The sequence below is a fragment of the Rhagoletis pomonella genome, unplaced genomic scaffold, assembly GCF_013731165.1.
Source record: "Rhagoletis pomonella isolate Grant_MI unplaced genomic scaffold, Rhpom_1.0 Rhpom_scaffold_00011, whole genome shotgun sequence".
Taxonomy (NCBI): Eukaryota; Metazoa; Arthropoda; class Insecta; order Diptera; family Tephritidae; genus Rhagoletis; species Rhagoletis pomonella.
Genome location: NW_023458565.1, coordinates 28,697,972 through 28,721,776, shown reverse-complemented (window position 1 = coordinate 28,721,776; position 23,805 = coordinate 28,697,972). Strand labels below are relative to the sequence as shown.

The 23,805-nt window shown below is 38.7% G+C and overlaps 1 protein-coding gene across 1 annotated transcript in view; it reads left to right on the top strand.

The window, feature by feature from the left end:
• LOC118746960 overlaps positions 1 to 23,805 on the top strand; it is a 463,693-nt gene that overhangs the window by 415,907 nt on the left and 23,981 nt on the right. The window contains exons 8-9 of the mRNA XM_036480954.1: positions 3,851 to 4,445; positions 8,146 to 9,207. Of these exons, the coding sequence (XP_036336847.1) occupies positions 3,851 to 4,445; positions 8,146 to 9,207 (1,657 nt within the window). The remainder of the gene's footprint in view (positions 1 to 3,850; positions 4,446 to 8,145; positions 9,208 to 23,805) is intronic.

The window sequence follows — 23,805 nt, the reverse complement described above, 5'->3', positions numbered from 1 at the left end:
AATAAAACTAAAAAGTCAAAGTGGTATGTCAGAAGCAGCAAAATTACATGCGATGCTACTATCTACAACAATAAGAACAAACACCGCAAATGCGTAGGTTGATCTGAAGAAGCGCGCTACGCCTGCAACCACACCGCTCAGCTGGCAATTGGCGGCATGCGGCTGGCGGCTGGCTGGTGTCGTCGTCCCTGTCGAGTGCGAATGTCGTTCGTTGTCAGCAATGACAGACAAAGCAACTATGTAGTTTCTGATAATTCTGACCACATGCAGCGTCATTTCAATTAAATGGCGAGCGTGTTGTAAGCTCCGACAAGCGGCTTACCTCGTGCGCACCTTCGACGTTGCCGTTCATTGCTGCGGGTTCTGTTCTGCGTCTAGAATTTATTTTCATTTACAATATTTATGTATGCTATTTGTGGCACAAATGAGCGATAATAAATAAATGATTGTGCCGATTGCTGCTGCAACAACAACAGCAGCAACATGAATGCCTTTTAGCTGTGGAGTAAGAGCGAATGCAAGTTTTTTTGCTTTTTTTTTTTGCTCAACGAAAATCGAAAATGAATAAATAAAAGAATATTTTCTGTGTCAGGGTTCAGTTGTAAATTATGCTGGCTGTAAATGCGTAGATACTTGTAACATATTTTTTAAAGGATTGCAACAATAATAGTAGCACAAATGCATTACTCTGTCGTTCCCTGTAGGAAAATTCACTAAATATGTATGCACTGGAGCGCATGACTGATTAACTTGAGTTTCTACTTTGCTCGAGTATAAAATGTACAAGTGTGATCGCGGCATCACTTTTTTAAATAGATTTTTTTGGTGAAAAGTTCTTCAAAGTACATATGTATGTATTTATATTAGGGTGGTCATACATTTTTTCCCAGCCAACCCCCAAAACTATATAATACCGAAAATAAGGAAACTTGTATTTTTTTATTTTGAAATCGGTTAACATTTAAAAGCGTTTGAAGTTTTTCTTTCGTATGGAAAAAATAAATTTTTTCCTAGAATTGCTATAACATGGTTAAACAAAAAAACAAAAAAAATTTTGATCGAATGAAAATATTTCCCTTCAGAAATCTTCAAACAAAAAAAACTATGTGGCATATTTAACTTTAAAATTTTTCTAACTGCTTCTTCATAACCGATAATCTCGTCTCTTATATACAAAAATTACTTCATAACCACATCACGCGCATAACCACATTCCAGGGTTAAAATTGCATCATAATTCCATTTTTGCAAAATATCTGAAGGGAAATAATTTTGATCAAAAAATATTTATTTTTTAATATTTATAGCAATTCTACAAAAAAATCTATTTTCCCCATATAATATATAAATTTCAAAGCCCCGCCGAAACGTTCAAATATTAATCGATTTCAAAATAAGAAGATATGGGTCTTCTTATTTTCCATTTTCATTATTACTGGCGGGTGGCAGCGTTATTTTCAGATTTAATTTTTTAGATCTTAAAAGATCTATCGAAAAAAAATTTTAAATACTTAATTTTATCGAAAAATAAAAATCCAAAATAACGATCAAATTTGACCGAAAAAATAAAAACCAAATTTGAAAGCTATTCTTGACCGCAAGAATAAAAATAAAAAAATAAGGATTTGGCAATAATCTAAAAATATAAATTTTCATATGAAACTTATTTTCGGTCCCTAATAGAACGTTACTGGGACGGTGTTTCCGGAGAGGACCGCGAATAAATTGTCTCTACCCAGCCGAAAGCTGCCGTTTCGGCGATACGCCTCTGTGTTGATCGATGTACTCTATTTGTCCTTGTTCTATATAGATTCACAGCCATAGATGAAGCGTAGATTCATAAACGCACACCTGAAAGCAATGAAAAGTCAAAACAGTTGTTAGAAGCTGGCTCAATTAATTTAAAGAAGGTCATCGTTGTGCTGTCTGTTGAGAAAGTTGTTGCAACTTTTTTTAGGATGCGCATGACTATATCAACGAAGGTTTAATCGGTGGAAAAAAACGTTTGCTTGGAAGGCTTTAGGAAATCGTATTATTTTGAGGTCTTAAAAAATTAGTGACGCATTTGAAGAAGTGTTTCGTGCTAAAGGAAAACTATATTTAAAAATAACCAGGATTATCCATCTTCCTATTGGGGAAGTAAAGCTAAAAACGCCACAAAAGGCTGTTTTCTCAAGTAGGTTGTTAAATACATATATTTCTCCTTTAAATACAAATTTTTTCTGAAAAAAAAATGTGTTTGAAGGACAGATAAATTTTAAAACTTGCTTGAGAAAATCAAATATCTTCCATGGCACTATTTGTCGGACCTAATCGTTTGGTGTAATTTCCGATGCCTTTTTTTACAAAATTCTGGCACTAAGTCTCTCAACTGCTTTATAGTTGTAAAATAGTCTCATAAAAAGACATCCGAAAGAAGTAGAATCGCATGATCTTCGGGTTCAAGCCACTTTGCTGAAGCCGAAATCATGCAACATGAAAATTTCTCGCGCAATAGAACCATACGTGTATTGCATGTAGCCCCGCCTTATTGAAATTCTATTTTAGCTACATCAAAATTAAAATTTCAGGCAAAACCATCATAGATTATGTATGATGGCAAAGCGCTGAGAAATGAGAAAGCTACGGTGACCCGTTTCCTCTTTTTCCCACATTGCACACCAAACAGTCACTTTTTACGGTTGCATTATCTCTCAGCGTTCACTTGCGGCTGCTAGCCATACCAATTTTGGCAATTTTCCTTATTAACATCACCCAGCAACTGAGCGTAAAATGAGCTCCGCCAATGTAGAAAATTTTTTTTTTATGTTCGAAAACACAGCCATTGAAAATTTATAATTTGTCAATGACTTCAAAAAAGGAGGAGGTTGTCAATTCGTCGGAATATTATTTTTTTATGTATGTTACCGCATAACTTTGGACCACGTTAACTGATTTCTATAATTTTTTTTTTTTTTTGTAAGGAAAGGTGGTCTCATACTAATTTGGTTTAGATCCGACCATTGCATCCTGAAGAAACTAATGGTAGTCTTAAATTTGTATATGAGAATTGTGGTCGGTTTTGCTTAAAAATTAGTTGTGGTACATATATTAATTTAATAATTTTAACATTGTATTCGTTGTTCGTAAATCGTTTCATATTGTGAAGTAGCAAACATTTAACTGAAGAAATAGTAGTTTGGATGACTGTTGATTTTCAACAAATATCACATATACACACATATCACATTGCAGGACTTTATTTTTCCAAGAAAAATTTTGATAAAGCTATGTAACTGTTGCGAAATGTCTTCTTTTTTTTGGAATACAATAGAATGTACTTGTCAAATTGCCCTCGTAGTTTAAAAGAACCTAAAATCCCCATATGCAAATCATTAGGTCACCCAAGCTTGACAATTGCTAAGAATTGGTCTTATCTTATATAATAAATATATAAAATTTAAATGATATTGAGCACACACTAAATCTAGGCACACTTTTCCTACTGGGGATGTTTCCACTGCATGCGTTTGCATTTTTATTTTATTTTATTTTTCATATAAATGCATTGATTGCCATTCACGCATTTTTCATCACAACTCGGCTAATGTTCGATCATTTATCTGGCTTGCGGGACACTTTGCAAGATACGCCCGACACGCACAGATATATAATTTTGATTTGCTGCAGCCGCTAAAAAAATCTTAAATACTATCAACGAGTTTTTCAACATTTGTCTACGCCGATTTTTCTGATTTATGTACTTATTATTTTACTTTTAATGGTCTGTCACGTATTTGACTCATTTCATTAATGTTTCTCGGTGCTTTTATTTTTGTATTTTTTGTATTCGTTTCATTTTCAATTGCAGAATTTCAACTGTGAATGCTAATGACCGTACCACACTCCATCAACAACAGCAACCTTCAATGCAACTGCAACAGCCACAACAGAACCACCAACATCAGTCACAGCAACCGCAACAATCGTCCATCAGCCGTCTATCGACACCGCAAACGGTCAAAGAGGTAGCGACGTCAGCCGCACAGCCAGCTGCTGCTGGCACAACTACAACTACAACTACAACTATGCCAGTCACCTCAAATGTCACAACAGCCACAGCCGTTAAATCACCCGCCCATGCGAATGCTACCACTATAGACAACACCAACACCAACACCAACACTGACAGCTACAGTGGCAGCAATGCTGCAACACCAACATTCACCATTCTAATTGCCATCGAAAAGCCAAGCCAAATGTGCGTAATCGACTTAATTTACCAAAGTCTGCGTCTCCTGACAAGGCAAATTGCGTATTGCGAAATTCTTGCCGTTTGCCTCGAACGCAACTTATTACAACAACAACAGCAATTGCAGCAGCAACCAAATGCCACAGCACTCAACAACAATGTAGCTGTCAGCATGGTTGGCAATGGTGAGAACAACAACGAAAGTTGCATTAAGGTAAGTTGCGCCCACACTTTTGAAAGAAAAAAATTAAAGATAAAAAAAATACATTCGACTGTCGTTACACTGCACAAAACGGTGCTGCTAGTTGAAATCATAGCATTGGTTAGGTTAGGTAGAAGGGCCGCCTCCGTAGGTGGAGACACACTTAGACAAGTATTAAGTGGGGAAGGAACCGAAAGAAGAGACCTAAGACTTCTTGTAGGCAAAAAAGCTCCGTGCTCATCACGAAGCTTCTCAAGCAACTTATGTATATCCATTCCCATTATACCATTTGGTCTGTAGAAAAAGTGCGACCCAAGGTGATTGAATCTTGGGCTTAAAAATTCAGGGTATCCGAGTAGCACTTTTGAGATGAATCCACCTCCTCATTTTCTAAGCATCTGCTGCAGTAAGGGGCATCAATGTTATTCAGCCTTACCGCATGCTTACCTTTACTGCAATGACCAGTTAGAACTCCCACCAATAGCCTGAAGTGTAACTTTCTAAGTCCTAAGTGCCCTCCTGCTCCCGGTCTACACGTGTCCAGAAGACTTTATCCACCTTGCATTCCAAGGTATTCACCCTTTGCCCGCCGAGCTGACCAAACGCCCATCTGTCCAGAAATAGACCACAAGAGGTCAGAGGGGCATCTAGACTAACTCTATCCGGGAGTATTTCCTCAAGGAGAGCAACCAATCTGAAGCCTCTTTTATTGCGGCTACCTGTTCCTGGAAAATGGCTGCAGTGATCCGGATGCCAAAATTTCAGGTTGATGGAGATTGCTTCGCAGAAGACACCTCCACCAAGCTTTCCATTTAGCTTCGATCCATCCGTAAAAAATTTAACCAGGTCGCGTTTCCCCCGTTCCTCTCTCGTTGGAATATGGGTGGTGAAAGATCCATTCGATCCACAGAACTGGAGTGCGGTGAACTCGAAATGTTTTAAAATACTGGAGTTCCCATAGCTCAAGAGGCGAACTTAAAGCGCACTTCACTAAGCCGTACTAAGGCGCGCACAGCGGCAGCATTTGGCATAGTATTTAGCGCCAGAGTAAGAGTGGTTCGAAGTGTCCCACTGATCCCAATTTAGATAGCTGTTTACGCTACTTCCAGCTGCTAGACGAGGAGGGCCTTTTTTAGCATATTCCACTAGACAAGTGCCCCATATAGTAAATTTTGGTTAATTATGGTTTCTGTGGTGCCCAGAGCTGGGCGAGATAAGAGCCGGCGAAGCTCAATAGCAACAAGACAAATCTCTGCTGTTCATTTTACTGAAAACTTAAATGCGTTTAGTGAATTGGGGGGCCACTGCCTTCTACAGGATTATAGGCATTTACAACATTTTTCCAGAGCAGCAAGATGCGGCCCTTGAAATAGCTATGAGGTGAAAGAACCTGTTTTATCACTGAGATATCCAGAGTCGACACTGAGATATCCAGAGTCGACACTTATCCGGCTAGATCTTAGGTCATTTCATTGCTTTTTATGCTGACAATAGCCGGCATCCAGATCATCGCAACAGCTTATCTATCAGCTGAAGCGGCAACGTACTCTCTGCGTTTTTTTTTTATTGTGCTGGAGATGGTACTTGCAGAGGCAATTGCCTAAAAAGCCGCCTCTCTATCTGATCCGGTGCTGATGCCGATTCGTTCTGATTCTAAAACTATTTTAGACGCCTCTCTGCTAGCAAAGACTCTCGTTTCAGAAACACGGGGTGACTTTTGCAACTGGATAGACTTTTCGATTTTGAGGTTAGTTGCAAAAAACTGCGCACCTACGCTACAATCAATTTGTGAGACATCCGTAAAAAATGCTTCGATTCAAAGCAATATCCACCTACCTTGTCCTTGAAGAAAACTTTTTGTGAAAGTAATTTTTTTTAGAAAAGCGAGGAATAGATATAGTCAAATTTTTCGCGAATTCTTGAGTCGAGTACAGGATACGTTCAAGTCTATAGCCACGATTTTTCCACAGATTCTGTTTCTTCAACCCCAGGAAACTTTGTGAAGTACTCTGCTTATTAGAGAAATGATAGATTTTATGCAAGGCTCCCGTTCGACATGATCTGATTGATCCGCCGTACTAGTTTCGCGGGGATACCAAATACAGACATCGCGAAATATAGACAACTTCTTTCGTGCCGTCGAAGGCGGGTTTAAAATCGGCCAAGAGGTATCTTAACTCTACAATTTTTCCAAGGTGTAGCCTTTGGTGAAGAGTAGGGTAACAAGTGGCTATGTCAGGTTAAGGTGGCTGCCTGAAGTCAGCAGAGGAGATAGCCCACCTTTACCATTTGAGCAAAATAATTTCGTTCTCGCCTTGTCAGAATACTTTCGCTACTATAGACAAGGCTGCGTAGCGGTACAGTGACCTGATAACTGCTTGGCCCTTAGACTATAAAATTATTGAAAACAGGTAAAATTAAAGAGTCGATAGGACAGAGCCCAACCTTTTTATAGCTGCGATCTCTGTTTAGCAAACGCTGCTCTAGTCTGGCAGTCTAAAGCAAAGACTCCATGAATGGTATTTCGGGTGTATCCACTTTCAACTTTCAAAATTAGTTTTCAGCCATCCGTGTAAGCGGCTGTGGGATGATATTGTCTACACAACAATACGGAATCTTCTTAGCAATTGTTCCTAGAAAGAATGCGTTTTGAGAACTTGTTTCTTAGAAAATTTAGGTAATTGGTTCAAATGGACAGTAGTTTTTAGCATTTCAGACGACATGCTCGGCAAGACCTTGTAAGCTTAGAAGCTCCGTTGTGCTCGACTGGCGGCTTGGGTTCATCTTCTCATCTTTAGTGCCATTTAGGTGGGTAAGTAAGTTTTCCCTCTACTACTTAAATTTAAAGACTGGCGATCTTTCTTGAGAACACATTTCTCCTGCCAAAAATGGACTTTAATAGGCTCACTCTCAAGTTTTCTCTCATTTTTTCAAGTGCATTTCTCAGCGGCACCTCTGAGCTGACTGCCAATACCCACATTACCGCGTACATATAAGTATATTTTCCAAAGAATGACATACAACTTATTAAATCATACAAATGAACATTTCAGCAATCGGCATTAAAAGCGCCAAAAGTTCCCAAAAATAAATCAATTGTGAACTGCTGAACTTTGGGTGTCTACTTTCGGGGCCAGGGCATGTCAAAAAAAAAACAGTCAAAAAAGTTGGAAAATTGTAGGTTGTCGTAACATAAAACGAGGTAAATGTCTTGATGTCGATTCGTTAACAATTAAATGAGTAGCAATGAGTAGCAAATAACAAGGTTTTGAAAGCACAATAACAACAATTGCATTGGCAAATAGAGGAAATCAAAGCAAAATATACAAAAATAGGCAATGTAGGCTAACAGAGTAGGACCAGACGGCGGCGAGAGGATGGAATGAGTCGCAAGAAGAAAACAAAAACCTGGCAAACAAATCATCAACATCTGAGCACGCGGTTAACGCCCCGACATAACACCCAATTAACCCGCTTTTTAACAAGAACCAACACAACAACAACAACAATAGCAATGACAGCAACGCTTACAAGAGTAAACATAAATAGAAAGACATGACCAAGACAATCGAACAGACAAACAAACGGACCACTGGACGTTCCACAAGTGATTGAACGTGCAAATACCAACAACAACAACAACAACAGCAATACAAACAAACAATACACGTTTCTTTGATTTCTTTCTCTCGCTTTGTTTTCCCTCGAATAGGAACAGCAACCGCAATCAGTACAAAAACAACAACACCAACAGCCGCAACAACACCCGTTGAAATTCATTAGCGTCAATGAAGTCACGACAAGTGTTGCACCTTCGCAAATACCGTACGGCAAATTGCAAGGTTTGCATCATCACGACGCGCGGAAGTGGCGCGAATTCTTCGTCGCACTCGAACCCTTTCAACGGCAATGCGCAACGGCGGGCCAACGGCTAGTGGCCGCCATGAGTGACATACGCTCCGCCGACCTGCAAGGGTTGCCCACACGACGTCAATTGTACGCGCAACATCGGGCGTTGAGTCGCGCGCTCATGGATTCTGAATTGCATAATTTGCGCAAGCGCGGTGCATTGCAATTGGCACGGCTGCAGGAGCTGGCCAAATGTTTTGCTGCAACATCAACGCCACCGCCGTCGACCGCAATGACAACTAACTGTGGTGAAAATAGTCATAATCATAATGGCAGCATCAACTCGAATGGCAACAGTAGCCACAACAACAACAACAGCAACCGCTATTACTACAGTAGCAGCAGCAGTAATGGCTGCAACAACAATCGACACAGCGGCAGCGGCAACAAACTGTTGTCGACCATTTCATCCATCAGCCACCTGGGATTTGGTGGCAGTTATAGCTTTAGCATGTCGCAACAACAACAACAACAACACTCACAACAGCAGCAGCAACAACAACAACACAGCCAAATTAGCCAGTCACAAAATCGCCCCGCTGTGTCAAAGTACAGCACAATGACGTCATATGATGGCATTAACAACAATAGTTCAGCAACAGTAGCAGCAGCCATCGTCACAACGGTAGCTAATAATGCAGTAGGAGGAGTAAGAGCAGCAGCAGCAGTAGCAGCAGCAGGAGATTGCACCAGCAGTAGCTGCAGCGTCGGCAACATGGATGTTGCAATTAGACTACACAAGGTGACATTACTATTCAATGAGGTCGATCACGCGGCCAAGCGTCTGGAGCAGCTCACGGAGCAACGTCGTGAGCGATTGCGTGAGTTGACGCGTCAGCGCGCGCTGGAGGATGAAATAAACGAGGTAAGTGACTGATAAAAGTTCGAGAGCTACTACATACTTAATGGGTGAAAGTGACTCTTTGTTTTGATGGATAATTGGCTTTTCCTGTGATGTAAGCTAAATACGTAGTATATACGTATGTATGTATGCATGCATATACGTATGTCTACATGTTGGCCGTAATGGCATAAATTCGATAGCAGAACATTTACGATCAGAGCTGTACTATATAGAGGAGTTAAAAACATTACCAAGCGAGTCTACTAATCACTATACTTTCGAGGAACAAAACAAAAAAATGGATTAATTAAACATATGATTAATCCCATGCCAAAAAAGTTAATTATAAATATTGAGAAATAATCGTTTAATCGAAAAACACTTTTCCTTAAAAAAATTTATAATTATCAGTTTGCAAAAACAAATGATTTGATAAGCGTTTTGTTGTTAAGCGGTTGCATTTCTCGGTGGCTGTAGCACCAGATTAATGGGGCGCCCTAAGGTTGAACTCATTTTCAATTGATTCTAGTGACGACTCGCTACCCGTTTCCATAAAATAATCTGCGTTAATTATTTAGGTTTGATCAATGAAAGACAAAACTACGATAAATTATACCGTAAATTGGACAAAAAATCGATTAATTTAATCAAATGATTAATCGCTGTCATACTACAATGCCTATACTATCGATTTATCGTAGGGTGGCAACCCTACTCAAAAAAATTAAAGTTTTTGTACATGCGAAGGCCATGCACTTTCATTTGGTATCTCAGTTTTGTATCCAACGAACTGTGAAAATCTTATAGTTTTTAAATAGGTGGTAACACTACTCAGCAAAATAATACATTATTACACATCTAGAGCCTAGGTCTTTTCATTTGACAATGACGGTGTAGAACTGATGCCTACGCTTATTAGGATTGAAAATAGTAATTTTCTTAACAGATGGCAACCCTATTTAAAAAGATAAGTAGTTAGTGATTTTCTAGCGAACAATAGCTTTCATTCGACACCTCAGTTTTTGTAATCCAACGAAGGGTGAGGATCTTATAGTTTTTTACACAGTTGGCAACCCTATTAAAATTCTAAATAAAAAAGGTCACTCTCCTATCGATACAGAAAAAAATCCTGTAAAAATTCGTTCAGTAGTTTTCGAGATTACCGCGTACTAAGAATCTCGTACAGAATTCGAAAATGTTCACGACAAATCCGATTTCTCTCAGTCACATCAGATCCCATCAGGCAGTGCTCGGTGATTACTCCTTCTACTAACCTGAGAGAAGAACGATACTGAGTACTGCAAAGTACCAAAATGAGTACTCCAAAGTACTGAGTACTCACAAGCAAATTCGAAAGTACTCAGTGCTCAAATATACTCCGTTCCAATAATCACCTTGATGCATGAACTCAGGATCGATTCAAAGTCCTCAGTATTAGGTGTCGAATAGATACTTAAAAGTACTAAGTTCTATTTACATTTACTGGTATCGTACTCAATTTCTTCTTATTATTATTTGGCACTGCAACGGTTTGTCGGTTTGGGCCAAGACCAAAAAACTTCGCCAGTTGCCTCTCTCCTTTGCAGATCTGCGCCAGTTTTTCATCCCAAGTACGAACAGGTCTTTCTGCACTTGGCCCTTCCATTGTGTTCGTGGTCGCCCTTGGTTTCATTTTCCACCCATGGACGCGGAGTCGAAGGATCTTTTCACCGGAGCGTCGTCATCCTTGCGTACAATATGTCCAAGCCAGCGTGGTGGTGTTTATGCTGGGTCCTAGATAAACACAGTCCTTCACTACTTCAAAGTTATGACTGCCAACAGTGACATGTGTCCCAAAATGCGAAGACTCTTTATGTGTTGCCAGGAGGTAGCTACTTAATTTCCAGTTTCGATAATTTAAATGCAATATTTCTACCCAATACAGTTAGCCATTCAATCAACGTAATTTGGGATTAATATATTAATTTGAATGAAGTGCTGCCAGCTTATGAGATTTGTACACTAAGCATTGAAATGCTACCAACATGTGTATATTTGAAGAAAGTACTCAGTACTCTCAAAAATGCACGATCCTTAAAAGTATAGATACCAAAGGAATTTATCCTCAAAAGTACTCCATACTTTCCAAAACTACACAAAAAGCTTTTCATAAATTTTTGATCCCTCTCCTTACCAGCTCGTCGGCTATTCAGTTGCCAGGAATGTACCTGTGTCCAGTGACCCATACAACAGTCAAAGAGCTTTTTGATGCCAGCAAGTTGAGAATCCTTCTGCACTCGTATGGATGCCGCTATCCATTAGTTTGTTAAACTTGCAACCATCTGTGCATATATAGCCATCGACCCTAAGTCTAAGTCTATGGCAACTTTCCATTTGTGAGATTCTTATGGAGAAATTATTGTTTAAACAGAGTAGAGGAGTGATATAATCTAACTGTCGTAGATTAGCCGGTAGAGTGTCAAGGACCTTTGCGTGTCCGAAGCTGAGGTCTCTACAGGGCTGGATTGCTTTTAACCTGGACCGAAATTTGGCGTAGAGATCCACCGATGGAAGATTTAAGATCATTCCAAAATTTGTTGCGTATAGTGGCTAAAGCTCTCGTGATGAGTATGTAAGCCGTCCTCTGTACCTTTGGCTATGTAGTTGGTATCAACTTGCTCATACGAAGGCCGGATTGTGATGAAGCCTGCATACATTTTTAATGGAAATTTTTCACTTTGTTTATACTTTCAATTTATGGATTAAAATAAGTGACATACTAATTCTATATTTCTTATAAAGTCCTCAACTAGTGTGTTTTTTACATTCCTTTCACATATTCATAGTCATATCCCAAATGGCTCAGCAGACGTATTCAGCAATAATACAGACAAATACCATTTACGAAAAAATCCATAGAAACCCAATTTGTCATTTTAATAAATTTAATAAATGATGCACACTAAATGTCATATACGTATTTCCATACAAAAACGCGCCTGTGCAATTGAAAGCTTAAAAAAAATATTGCACCAACCTCTGTAATCTTCAAAGTAAATATGACATATACATGTGTACTTTTGTAAAATGCATTGTAATTGTTGCTTGTGTTTTTTGTTTTTTTTTTTGTTATACTAAAGAGTACACGTAAGTTGAGACACGTTCCTCTTTCTCACCAAATCGGCTTTGTCAGTCGCCGCGTTTTTGTCACTTGACACTCTTTGACTTTTCAACTCTTGTCCATTAGTGATTACCTGTGGACATACATACATACACCTACCTAGCTACGTTTTTATGTATGTATGTACAAACCTATTTACTATTTATAACTTTGATGCCATTGTGTATCTGCTGTTGTTGGTCGTGGTGATGGTGTTGTAGATGATGTTTCGGTTTCGGTTCAACGTTGCAAAACGAAGTGGTAACAGAGTGCCTTAAGCAAATATGCGGTGCACGACTTATCAATTTGTTAGCCATGAGTTTGCCTTTTTCAAGTCAAAATACAAAGATAACGGTGATGCATAAATATCTGTGTACAAATATAAGCATACATATGTATGTATGTATGTACATACAAACACACTCCCAAGCCCTCAAGCTACGATATGGCGATTATGAAATTGCATCTTCGATTAATCAAAAGTTTTCGAAGGAAGATAGTTGATATATGTATGTAATTTCATGTATTAATGAAGGTGTTGTGAAAATGTCGCCGGCGGCAAAGTTCATTGAACTGCGGTGATAAATGGGAAATAACACGATTTAATTTTGAACCAGGCATACATATGCGCATGACCTATAAAATGCTGGCAAAAAAAATTAGCGTAAATTAGAAATATTTGTTTAATGAAATTTCTGGCTTACAACTTATGCGTATCTTATGTATGTATTTATGCGTGTCTGTATATACATATGTATGTAAGTATTATATTTAAGTATTCATGTAGCATCCGTTTTGTCCCGCCTCGCATGCTTCATGCGGAAATTGTTTTTGTTTTTTTTTCGTATTTTCCGCTCAATTTGTTAGCGTTAAAATTTATTTTCACATTGAAAAGTGAAAATCTTTGCAATAAATCTGGTAGCAATTAGTAGCAACTACATTTCAACGCAATTTTTTCAACGATCGTAACTATTTATACACTAATGAATTATCGGCAAGTTTCTAAATGATTTGCATATTTTGATTTATTCACACTTTCCCAGGTAGACAACTCAATTTTGACCAGTTTGGCAAACGGTTGAATGTACACTGAGAAAAATAAAGGTATTTATTTGCTAATACTTTTGTAGAAAAAAATTTTAAGCAAATGGGGCTCAGGAAGCGGTACTCCCAGGACATGATTTCCGATTCGAATTTAAAATGGAAATGTTACACCCGAATTTATAATTTACTGCTAAAATTTTAATTCAAAATCTAAGTAAAACTCAAATTCAACTTCACATCCTGACTTAAACTCAAAGACAAATTCTCACACAAATTTAAAAATTTAACTCAAATCCAAATAGAGCTGAAACTCACAAAAACCTAAACTCACACTCAAATTTAAGCTCAAACATTTTTTCGAACTCAAATTTAAACTTAAGTTAAATTCGAGCTACAACTCAAACAAAAACTCAAACTCAAATTCACTCAAATGCAAACTCAAATTCGTTTAAACTCAAATTCGAACCTAAACTTAAACTCAAACCCAGAATCAAACTGAAACCGAAATTCTAACTCAAATTCGAACTTAAATTTTTACTCAAACTGAAAATCAAGCTCAAGCTCAAAATCAAACTCAAATTTGAATTTAAACTCATACTAAAACTCAAACCAGATTTTAAATGCAGGAAAATACTCAACCGTACGCTCAATAAAAAGCAAGCTCAATACCAAGCTCAAATTTTAATTCACTCAAACTCAAAAACTAAATTTTATTTTAACTCTAACCTAAGGTCGATTTCAAATCCAAACTGAAACTCAAACTCAAAATCTCACTCCAACTTAACTACAAAATAAAACTCAAACACAAACTCAAACTCTAAAACTGAATGCTATTCTAACTGTAACTTAAAGTCGATTTCGAATCCAAACTGTAACTCAAAATCAAATCTAACTCCAACTTAACTCTAAAATCTCACTCAAGTTCAAGCTCAAACTCAACTCAAGCACGTACTCAAACTAAAACCGAAGCTCAGTCTCAAATCAGATTTTAAACTCAAACACACACTCAATTGAAAGTAAACGTAAAGTTAAACTTAAGCACAAATTTTAACTCAAAACACAAAAACTATAAATTCCACTCTAATTAAAATCTAGACTGAAACTCAATCTCAAATTTTAACCCAAAATCGAAGTCAAGTTTAAGTTACACAAATAAAGCTCAAATAGAATCTCACTCAAACTCAAGCACATACGTAAATTCACTCAACTCAAGCACATGCAAAAACTTACTTACCCTAAAAAGCAATCCCAAAAAGCTTAATCTAACTCAAATTAAAACTCAAACTCAATTGCAAAATCAAACTCGACTTCAAAATCTAACTATCTCAAACTCAAGCTTAAACTCAAAAAATCGAAAAACTCAATTTAGAACGAACAGTTATGTATTTTTATTACAAATTTCACATAGAGCGGCAATTCACATACAATTTTCGCAGCCATCATTGAGTTATTCTCCAGTATTCGTTTCATAACACCCTTTAGATGCAATAATTTCAAAACCCAATCGAGCATTAATATTTTTCTTACTTCATCAATTCATTATTACATACTAGTATCTATAACATTATGATTAATTTTCGCCACAATTTTTCTCCAAGTACATACTTACCAACCGCACTGTAGTGCCGCACCGCGTCGCGTAAGCGCAGTGAATCGTTGCGCACGCGCACTTACTCGTTATTCTTAAACGGCGGACAGCGCTTTCCTTGCCATTCACAGATAAGACCAAGCGCTTGGCAGCCAAGCTGGTAAAAAAAAAAATTAAAAAATAAAAATAAATACTAATCCAAATCAAAGCCGAAAAGGAAGGCGTAAGATAAAGGCGAAGGAAAGACGTCTTAAAGCGCTAGCGCGCGATTGTAGTAGGCTGCAATGCGCCATATGCAATGTATGCTAGGCAAGGCCGCGACATGGCAAAAGACTCAAAAGCAGTTGCTCTATGTGAATTAATAAATAACTGCAAAGCAATTCAAAGGCATTCCGCGCGCTGCTGCAGCAAAGTTTGTTGCATATGAATGAATACCGATTGCTGTTGTTGTTGGCGTTGCTGTTAATATTACGAAGTTACTTTTTTTGCAGAATTACAGTTATATATTTATGTATATGTATGTGTGCCTGCAAGTGCAAGTATTAAGCCACATCAGTAGCAAGTTGGCCGACGCGGTGTGCAATTAAATAAAGGCTTACAAAGCTATCAGCCGCCAACCAAGCCGCTTGCAACTGTGACTTCAACTTCGGTCGGTCGGTGTTGCGCGCTCTGAACCAGTTGCAAGCAACACAGTTGTGCTCAAAAATATATTAACTGTAATTATAAGTTTCCACAACTTACAACTTAGTCTGTGTTTGTATGTTTGTGTATATATTTTTGTACACAAATAAGTCAACATGCGCTATCTGCAGCTGTCAGACTGCGCCATCAGTGGCGGCACCGAAAATGTTGCTCGTCTGATTGCCAACATTTACAGCCAAAAAAAAAACACACAAAAAAACAAAGGAAGAAGCAAGTAACTTACATTTTTTTTTTGTTATTTTATTTTATTTTTTGTCACAGCAACGCGCCACTTGTCGCAAAGGAAATGCTCCGCCGGTGTCTACTTAACTTGCAAATTGGACTCCTTACATCAGGCGTTGCTTGCAGCTTTTGCATTTTGCATGAAAAGCGCGCGCTCTCTATTTCACACACACACGCGCGCGTGCATACACTAATTCCACATTCCAGGAGTTTTATGCTTCTCCCAGCAGTTGGCATTTCTTAATTGAATATGAGTTTCATTTAATGCAATGTGGCGGCTGTGATTTATCACGCGCATCCGCTAAATGTCGCATGCATTTGGTGCACTCTCCCGCATTTCGCTTAACCGCAGCGGCCCCTAAACTACAGCTACTATGCTTTGTGCTACTGCAACTGCCACCTTATGTGTTGCATGTTTGTCGTTTGGCTTACAAAATGCATGTGTATGTTAACCCCCATCACTCTGCTGTATGCTGATTTTGTTGCAAGTGAGTGAGTGAGTGCTTTCGCAGGCGCGTTTGCTTGATGTGACAGTTGATTTTCTGCGCTGTCGCCTATGTATTTGATTCCATTTCTCTGCAGTGATTAATTGCTTTCGTTGCGCTTCGATTGCACTTTAGCTTGTAACTAGAAAGCTATTAAAAAAACATTTACTATGTGAAAGCTTTTAAGACTTTTTGGGGGGCAAATTTGAAATGGCTTGTTAAGTTTGTATTTCTATTAAAGGCGTTTTAGCGAGTAATGTGTAACTTCCCTGTTGCTGGTTTTCATTATACGTCCACTTGAGAACACTTACAGAAACTCTGTGGATTCAAGGAGCGGCTGAAATAAGCCGTAGATGTGCGTTATTTATAAGAACTGCGCACACATTTCGCTATCCTTTTTCCTTTATAAGTTTCTAATCTAGAAGTTGGGCGCAAATGGATGTCGCATGCACTTAGACTATTGTCGATTGTACCTCGGTAAAGTGCCTTTCCCTTGTCGGGAAAGCAGTCCACATTTTTCCGCGATTCCGCCAACCGTCACTCTTTACTTTTCCCAAGTCTCTGAAACTCAGCCAGTGTTGGTGGCTACCCTGATGACTCTCTCAACTCCAGAAGACAGAAAACGCAGGGGAATTTTTGCGATCTGGAGCGCTTCCCCCAAGTCCCATCTCAGATTCCTTTCTACCACATTCATCTGCTTCTTCATTTCCCGGAACACCACTATGTTTCGGGACCCAGTAAAGATTGATTGTGTTTTGCAATAGAGCTTGTGGCGATCTTCGGCATTCCTTGACGCATATCGAGTTAGTCGTTGCCGGCCCTAAGGCTTTGATGGCAGTATGGCGGTCACCAGCTTTACCGCCTTTTCGACAGCACATATATGTCAGCCTGGAAACACTGCAGTGGTCTAAAAGTCTATAGGACTCTCTCAGAGATAACTCCTGAGAGAAGACACCAGATCCTGTTAGAATGTCAATTTTAGAGCCGTCGGTTTTACGTGATCGTTGATAAGAATATTAATCCTCCAGTCACTTCTGACGGGAAACTGGGTATCAAAGTTTCGATCGAAGTCAGTTTCCGTGACCTGATAGAAACTGCTACTGCACTCCACTTCCATTCTGTCGAGAATAATGGCGCGACCCTTGTAAATCGTTGGCAGCCTGTTAGACGCCCCTGAGTCGGCGATGACTTTTAGCTGCGGTACTTTTAAAGTGGAGGTCTACGGGTGGAATGTCCAGTAGTATCTCCAGCGCGGCCTGGGCATAGGCCTGTTTGTCCTGCCCCTTTTTCAGGTTAATAGGATTTGGTGTCAACCGCCTCCCACCATACCAGCGCGCCATAGTTGAGAGTAGGTCTAACTACCGCCATATAAATGCAGTATATTATTTGCGGTCTGGCACCCAGTTTTTTCCAATCCTAGCTTTGCAGGAGTAGACCACATTAAGCGACTTTTATCTCCACTTTTTGGTGTTCTTTTTCCATTTATGAGGTTGGGTTGCATTTTATACCTACTTCTAGATGAAATTAATCCTGCTGGCAATTATGGGTCAGACACAGACCAGGCAACCGCCACTCTGGGGAACAGATGCCTCTAGATTTTTCCGTGCATTTTCCAGCGCGAAGTTTGAGGTCCCGTACATTATGGTCCACAGTTAAGCAAGTCCATGTCGTCCTGAGCGTTCCTCAATGCGCGTCTCGTGCAGTCTGAGTCCAGTCCCACTAAGTGAACTCATCCTTGAGCAAGAATATAATACCGTCACGTACCGGTCGACAGAGCCTCGTTAGCGATAACAGGGATCACCAAGCCTTGACGGGCAGTTGGTGGTGAGGTTGTCATTTGGGGAGGATAGGTTGTAGAATTGCTTCACTGAAATCCAATTTTAGTCAAAATAATGTCACTTAAAAATAAGGTAACGACAATCATTCGATTTCAGTTAACATTGTTTTTCTAATTCTTTTTAAAAATCAAGTTCGTTTCTTAAGTCTTTTGTTTTCATACAACTCTAACACGAAGATACATAAAAATTTGTATGCAAAGCTAAATTTTTTTAAATTTTAAAGCGAAAATTTAATACAGCATAGAAGGTAACTTTCGTGGATTTATTCGTATTTAATATAAGTAGGAAGGTCCGCAATAGAGAATAGAAGAGCAAAATTATTATGCTCATCCACTCGTCGTTTCTGTCTGCCCTAGAAACATTCTATAAGCTTGCATCTACCATCGCAACTTGAGTCTTAACCAGTGGCTTCTTGCGTAATTGTGCGCATTTTTGAGGCGCCGTTATTACTGCCGCTTAATTCCACAGATGCAGTAATTGACAGATGAGCAACAAAAAAGCATGAAAACCGACAGGCACACGCACACATACAAGCACTTGAAGTCGCAACCACACAGCAACATCAAATGCAACTTAAAAGTGTTTGCCAAAGTAATTAACGTAAGTAATACAAATACAGGTTAGAGGAGTTCTTGAGCTGCAGATGTACAAAACAAAAACAAAAACAAAAAAAAAAAAATGACAGAATGACCAAGTTTCAGTTATGACAAAGTGATTGTTGCCACCACAAAATAAAATTGCTACTAAATAACTGCAACGCAAAAGTTACAGCAAAAAAATTTACAAGTGCATAAGTTGACATACATACATAAATACCTTGCCTTCTACTTGCTTTGTATGTAAGCAGTTGTATACAAATAACAGCTGCAAAGGCGTTGCAGCTCTAATGAAGACATTTCCAAGAAATATGCGCAATGCAAAGCGGTTGCTTAAAGTTAAATATTTATCTAATGCTTGTAGAGCTTTGACATGCAACGCACGAAAAAATTTGACCTCGTAGCGCGGACAGGCTAAGCTGGAATTTTTTGTGTGCACTTTTTGACCGACAAGTGACATTGAATAGTTGAGGTCAGCCTACCTGAATGCATATTTTAGTTGAAGGCTTGAGAGGGATGTGCAGAGTGGCGGCCGTTGCGCATATAACTGTCATGGTAGCAACAATTGTGGCAAAACAATCACTCACAGCGAACACACACACATGCCTCACACACATAAATCTTTAAAAAAAAAAGTAAAATAAAAAATAAAAAACACAAATGCATGCAACATTAGTTCATTATCGTTTGCAATTTATATCGTGCCACAGTGAGGTTGAGCGTGCGCGCACACGCAAATGTCAGTTCTATTCAGGAGCGCATACACACACACACACACATGCTTTTTTGTACATATTTGGCTAGCTATGCATCTTCGGTTGGCATTCTCAGGTGAACGAAAGTTGCACTCCAGCAACAGCCACAGCAGCAGCAGCAGCAGCAGCACCGGCAACTGTAATTGTTGCTTCTGAAACACCCGCATGTGTGTACCTTTTACTGCTGAGGTCACCTCACTGCGGCTAATTGCTTGTGCACGCAAATATTCACATGCTTGCTGGCTAGTACGCATGCGCATCACTCGCATTGTTGCTTTGTTGCACAAAAATAAATTGCTTCTGCTGCTAATTTATTTTCAAATTTCATCTCATTGTGCGCTTCATTGGAAACGCTTGTAGACTTAACAATTTAGTTACGTAGGTTGGGCGCTAAGTGATTGGCCAATATGATGGGAGCGGCAGCAGTGGCAGCGGTGGCGGCAACGGCAGCAGCTATTGTTGCTATTGCTAACACAGCAGCATATGCTTGCGTTTATCTGCGCAAATCTACGAAGCAATCAACGCTTGTGACAGTTAAGTCAACTCCCCAGAGAAAAACTTTGAACTCTTCCTAAGCTGGAAAAGTAATTGTCGGTGAGAAAATGCGGTTAATATGGTACATACATATTAGAGTGGCCTTTATGTTGTATGAAAAATTTTAAATGCATGCATCCAAAAGTTTTCTCACAGAATAACGTGAGGTTGGGGATATAAATAAATACGTAATCGGTTTAAAAGCTTTCAGGTGGCTCCTAGGGGCTCCGGGTTGAGCTTTTTCGACCAAAAATGTCGAAATTACACCAATTCCTTCGATTTTGCATTTATTTTTTTTTAACATGTATATATTAGAAAAATTCTACATTATGTTTTATTTAAAATCTACGTAAAATTGAAGAATTAAATCGGTTAAAAAAGCACAACACTATTCGTTCAACTTTAAAAAACCAGTTTTCCCCAATAAACATTGGGCTTGGTTAGCAATTCGAAAATGATTGGAAAAGCAATATTTTTTCGAGTCTTGCCTTCAATAACGAATGTGCAATATATTAGTATTCGATTCAAGAACTAAACCATTTTCCAGCAAAACGGCACCTTCGCTATCCAATGTATTTTCCCTTCGTTATGAATTCGAAATCCAGCCCATTATCGAATTGAAATTCGATTCGAAAATGAAGAGCGGTTATCTTATATTTTTCTTTGAGAATGTGCTAGATTTCCCTTTCTCTCTTTTTACTATGGTTTAATTTTTTTCGAACCCATTTCAAGGGCATTTCAAATTTGCTCTGAACGTTGGAAAACCAGGGTTGGTTATGAGTTCGTTCTCAGTTCGATATGCATATTGGATATTGAAGGTAATTTTCGACGTTCGCCAATATTTATAGGGTCGTTTTCTCGTGAGGCGTTATATATGTATATGTATGTATGTTAGGGTGGCCCAAAATGAAGTAAAGTCAGAATTTCAATGCCGCCACCCCCTAGGATTGTTAAATACCGAAAAAAGTATACGTACCCCTATTTTTTATTTTGAAATCAAAAAATATTTAGAGAGTGCTCAAAGCGCTCAAATTTTTCCAGGTATTTTATACTGGAAAAAACAAGTTTTCGTAGAAACGGTATAGAGTTCTTGAAAAACAATATTTTTCGATCGAAGAACTCTACTTATCTTCAGGAGACTTCCAATAATAATATCCAATTGTTTATTTAACCATTTTTTTATACTAACGATTTTTTATTGGTCCCCGATTGCATTTTATATCTAGGGCCTTTGGAGGACCTATAAAACTGGTAACTATTACCATTAAAAAATTCTAAATAAATAATTGGGTATTATTGGGAATCTCCTAAAGAGAAACAGAGTTTTCCGATGGATAAATATTGATTTTCAAGAATTACCATTTCTATGAAATTTGTTTTTTCCCCATATAAAATACATGGCATACTTGGAGGCAGTCTCTATTAGAGATGGGCACGGGAATAAGTATTTAATCCCGATCCCGCCCATCCCGAAATTCGATTTTTAAGTCCCGAACCCGCCCATCCCGACGTTTTTCAGAATTGTACCGCGGGTCCCGTGGGTCCCGATATCTATTTCTAAAGCAGGCCACAAACGGACAACAAATTGAAAAGATCGGTTGAGATTTCAACGTGTGTGGCGGGGCTTGCATACCGATCGAAGGTTGACAAAAATGTTCATGTCTTTCAAATTAATTTTAAATAATAAAGATTATAATGAGAGATCTGGTATCTTCCTATTATTTTTTTTTCTTTTTCGTCCCAATAAAACATTAAAAGTGCACATTTCAAACATCGTTTTTAAGGAAGGATTTGTGAATTTGCGGGGATTGCGGTTTTATCGGGAGTGTCGGGAAAGGATTTTGGTCCCGTCCCGTTTACAGATCTTCCCGATACCGCCCATCCCGGCCAATTTTAAATCAGTACCGTGAGTCCCGCTATCCCGCGCCCATCTCTAGTCTCTATATATTTTTTGATTTCTAAATAAAAAATAGGGGTATAACTTTTTTTGGTATAAAAAAATCCTAGCAGGTGGGGGCACTAAAATTGTTTCACACAGTTGGTGAATTTCCAACGCTGGGCGAATACTGGATTATTAATTTCAATTATTACGTTCCTCTGACAAACGATGAGGTGAATTTAAAGGTTATCAACACGGCATTCCTTATAAGACGCATTTATAGCCGCAAGAGAATTTAAATGTTGATTTTTTTGCGTGCTAACACAAATTGGTCTTGCTGAGGTTCCGTGCAGCCAAATGCAGCTAAAGTAAAAGTCTTTTAGTTTTCGTGGAATATTTAAAGTTTTCCAACTCCCTTTTTCTCAAACCCTAAAAACATAATTCAATTCATTGACAATATATAATGACCACCGTTGACAGCCGTTGGCAAGTAAATTTAATCACAATTACTTATAAGTGCAACTGATATGCAAAAAAAACGAAGAAAACACCTTTTTTAATTGAAAAGTATCAGCTTTCTCATTAACTTTGATGCCGCCGAAAATGTGCGAAAGCAGGCAGCTGTGATTACACACACACACACACACACATAACAATTCATTGCTTGTGCGTAATTTTATTGCCATCACTTTTCGCAGAATTTCGCGTGACAGTCCAAGATGAAATAAAGTTGCAGGCGAAAAGTGAATAAAATTTATTAATTTAAATGCCAAGCGAACATACCAAATATTTTTTAACACACACACACACAAACATTAAAATTAATATTTATGTATGCATAAGCTGGCATTTTGCGTGTCTGTACGTTGCGCCAAAATTAACGGGTGCAATTCATCTTCGGCGCTATTAAATGCAACCGGCAATCGACAACAAAGAAGCTGCGAGTCAAGTGCGCATTTAAGCGCTTATGGCATTGGGTTGCAACATTGTAACTGCCGCTAATATTAAGGTTGTTTTTTTTTTTTTTAAAGCGCTCATCCGGCACGGCGCGGAAATATGCCACTGACATGCAGCCAAGCGGCGCTTGCCGACCTGTCAAACAGCTGAGGATGAAAATGTGGAGTGAAGTTTGTCGCCCATCGTCGACGCCGGCGCACGACTGCTCTTTTATTATTTACACTTTACTTGAAATTCATTAAGTTGGTAGTATAATGACGATGGCAGCGGCGGCGGCGGCGGCGAACTTTGTTGTGCGATAAAATTGATTTTTAATTACGCTCAAAAAAGTGAAAGCCAAATTAAAGCCATTTTATTTGCACAAAAATTAAATGTCAGCAGGAAAAAATATTGCACTTACGAGGGAAATGAGAAACACTGCATTGCAAATGGTTTGAATTGTTTAATTGGCAGTCTCACACTCCAACCAAATGAATCACTCATTCAGTGACTGCTAGTGAACGCCCAATTCACTTGTGTGACGAAAATGTCGAAAAGGCTAAAAGTTGTTATGCTTTTTATTGTCGTCGCTAGACGTTGAAAAACGCAAATATTTCTCAAAAGTCAAGCGCTAAAGAAAAACAAATATGTAGTCTACATACATATATTTGACACTGGCCATGAACTAGCAGCAGCTGTTGGTTGGCCATTGAGGCGTTGCGCAGCCTGCCAAATGGGTGCGATAAACCACCGATATGTATGTGCGAGTATGTCTGCATTTATTTTATTTTATATAGCCCGGTTTTTGGTGTGAACTCGCCATTTTCGCACGTCAAAATATCAATCAAAAAAGCCACACCAAGCAAAGCCGCAAGAAAAACTAACACATTTTTTTTTTTTT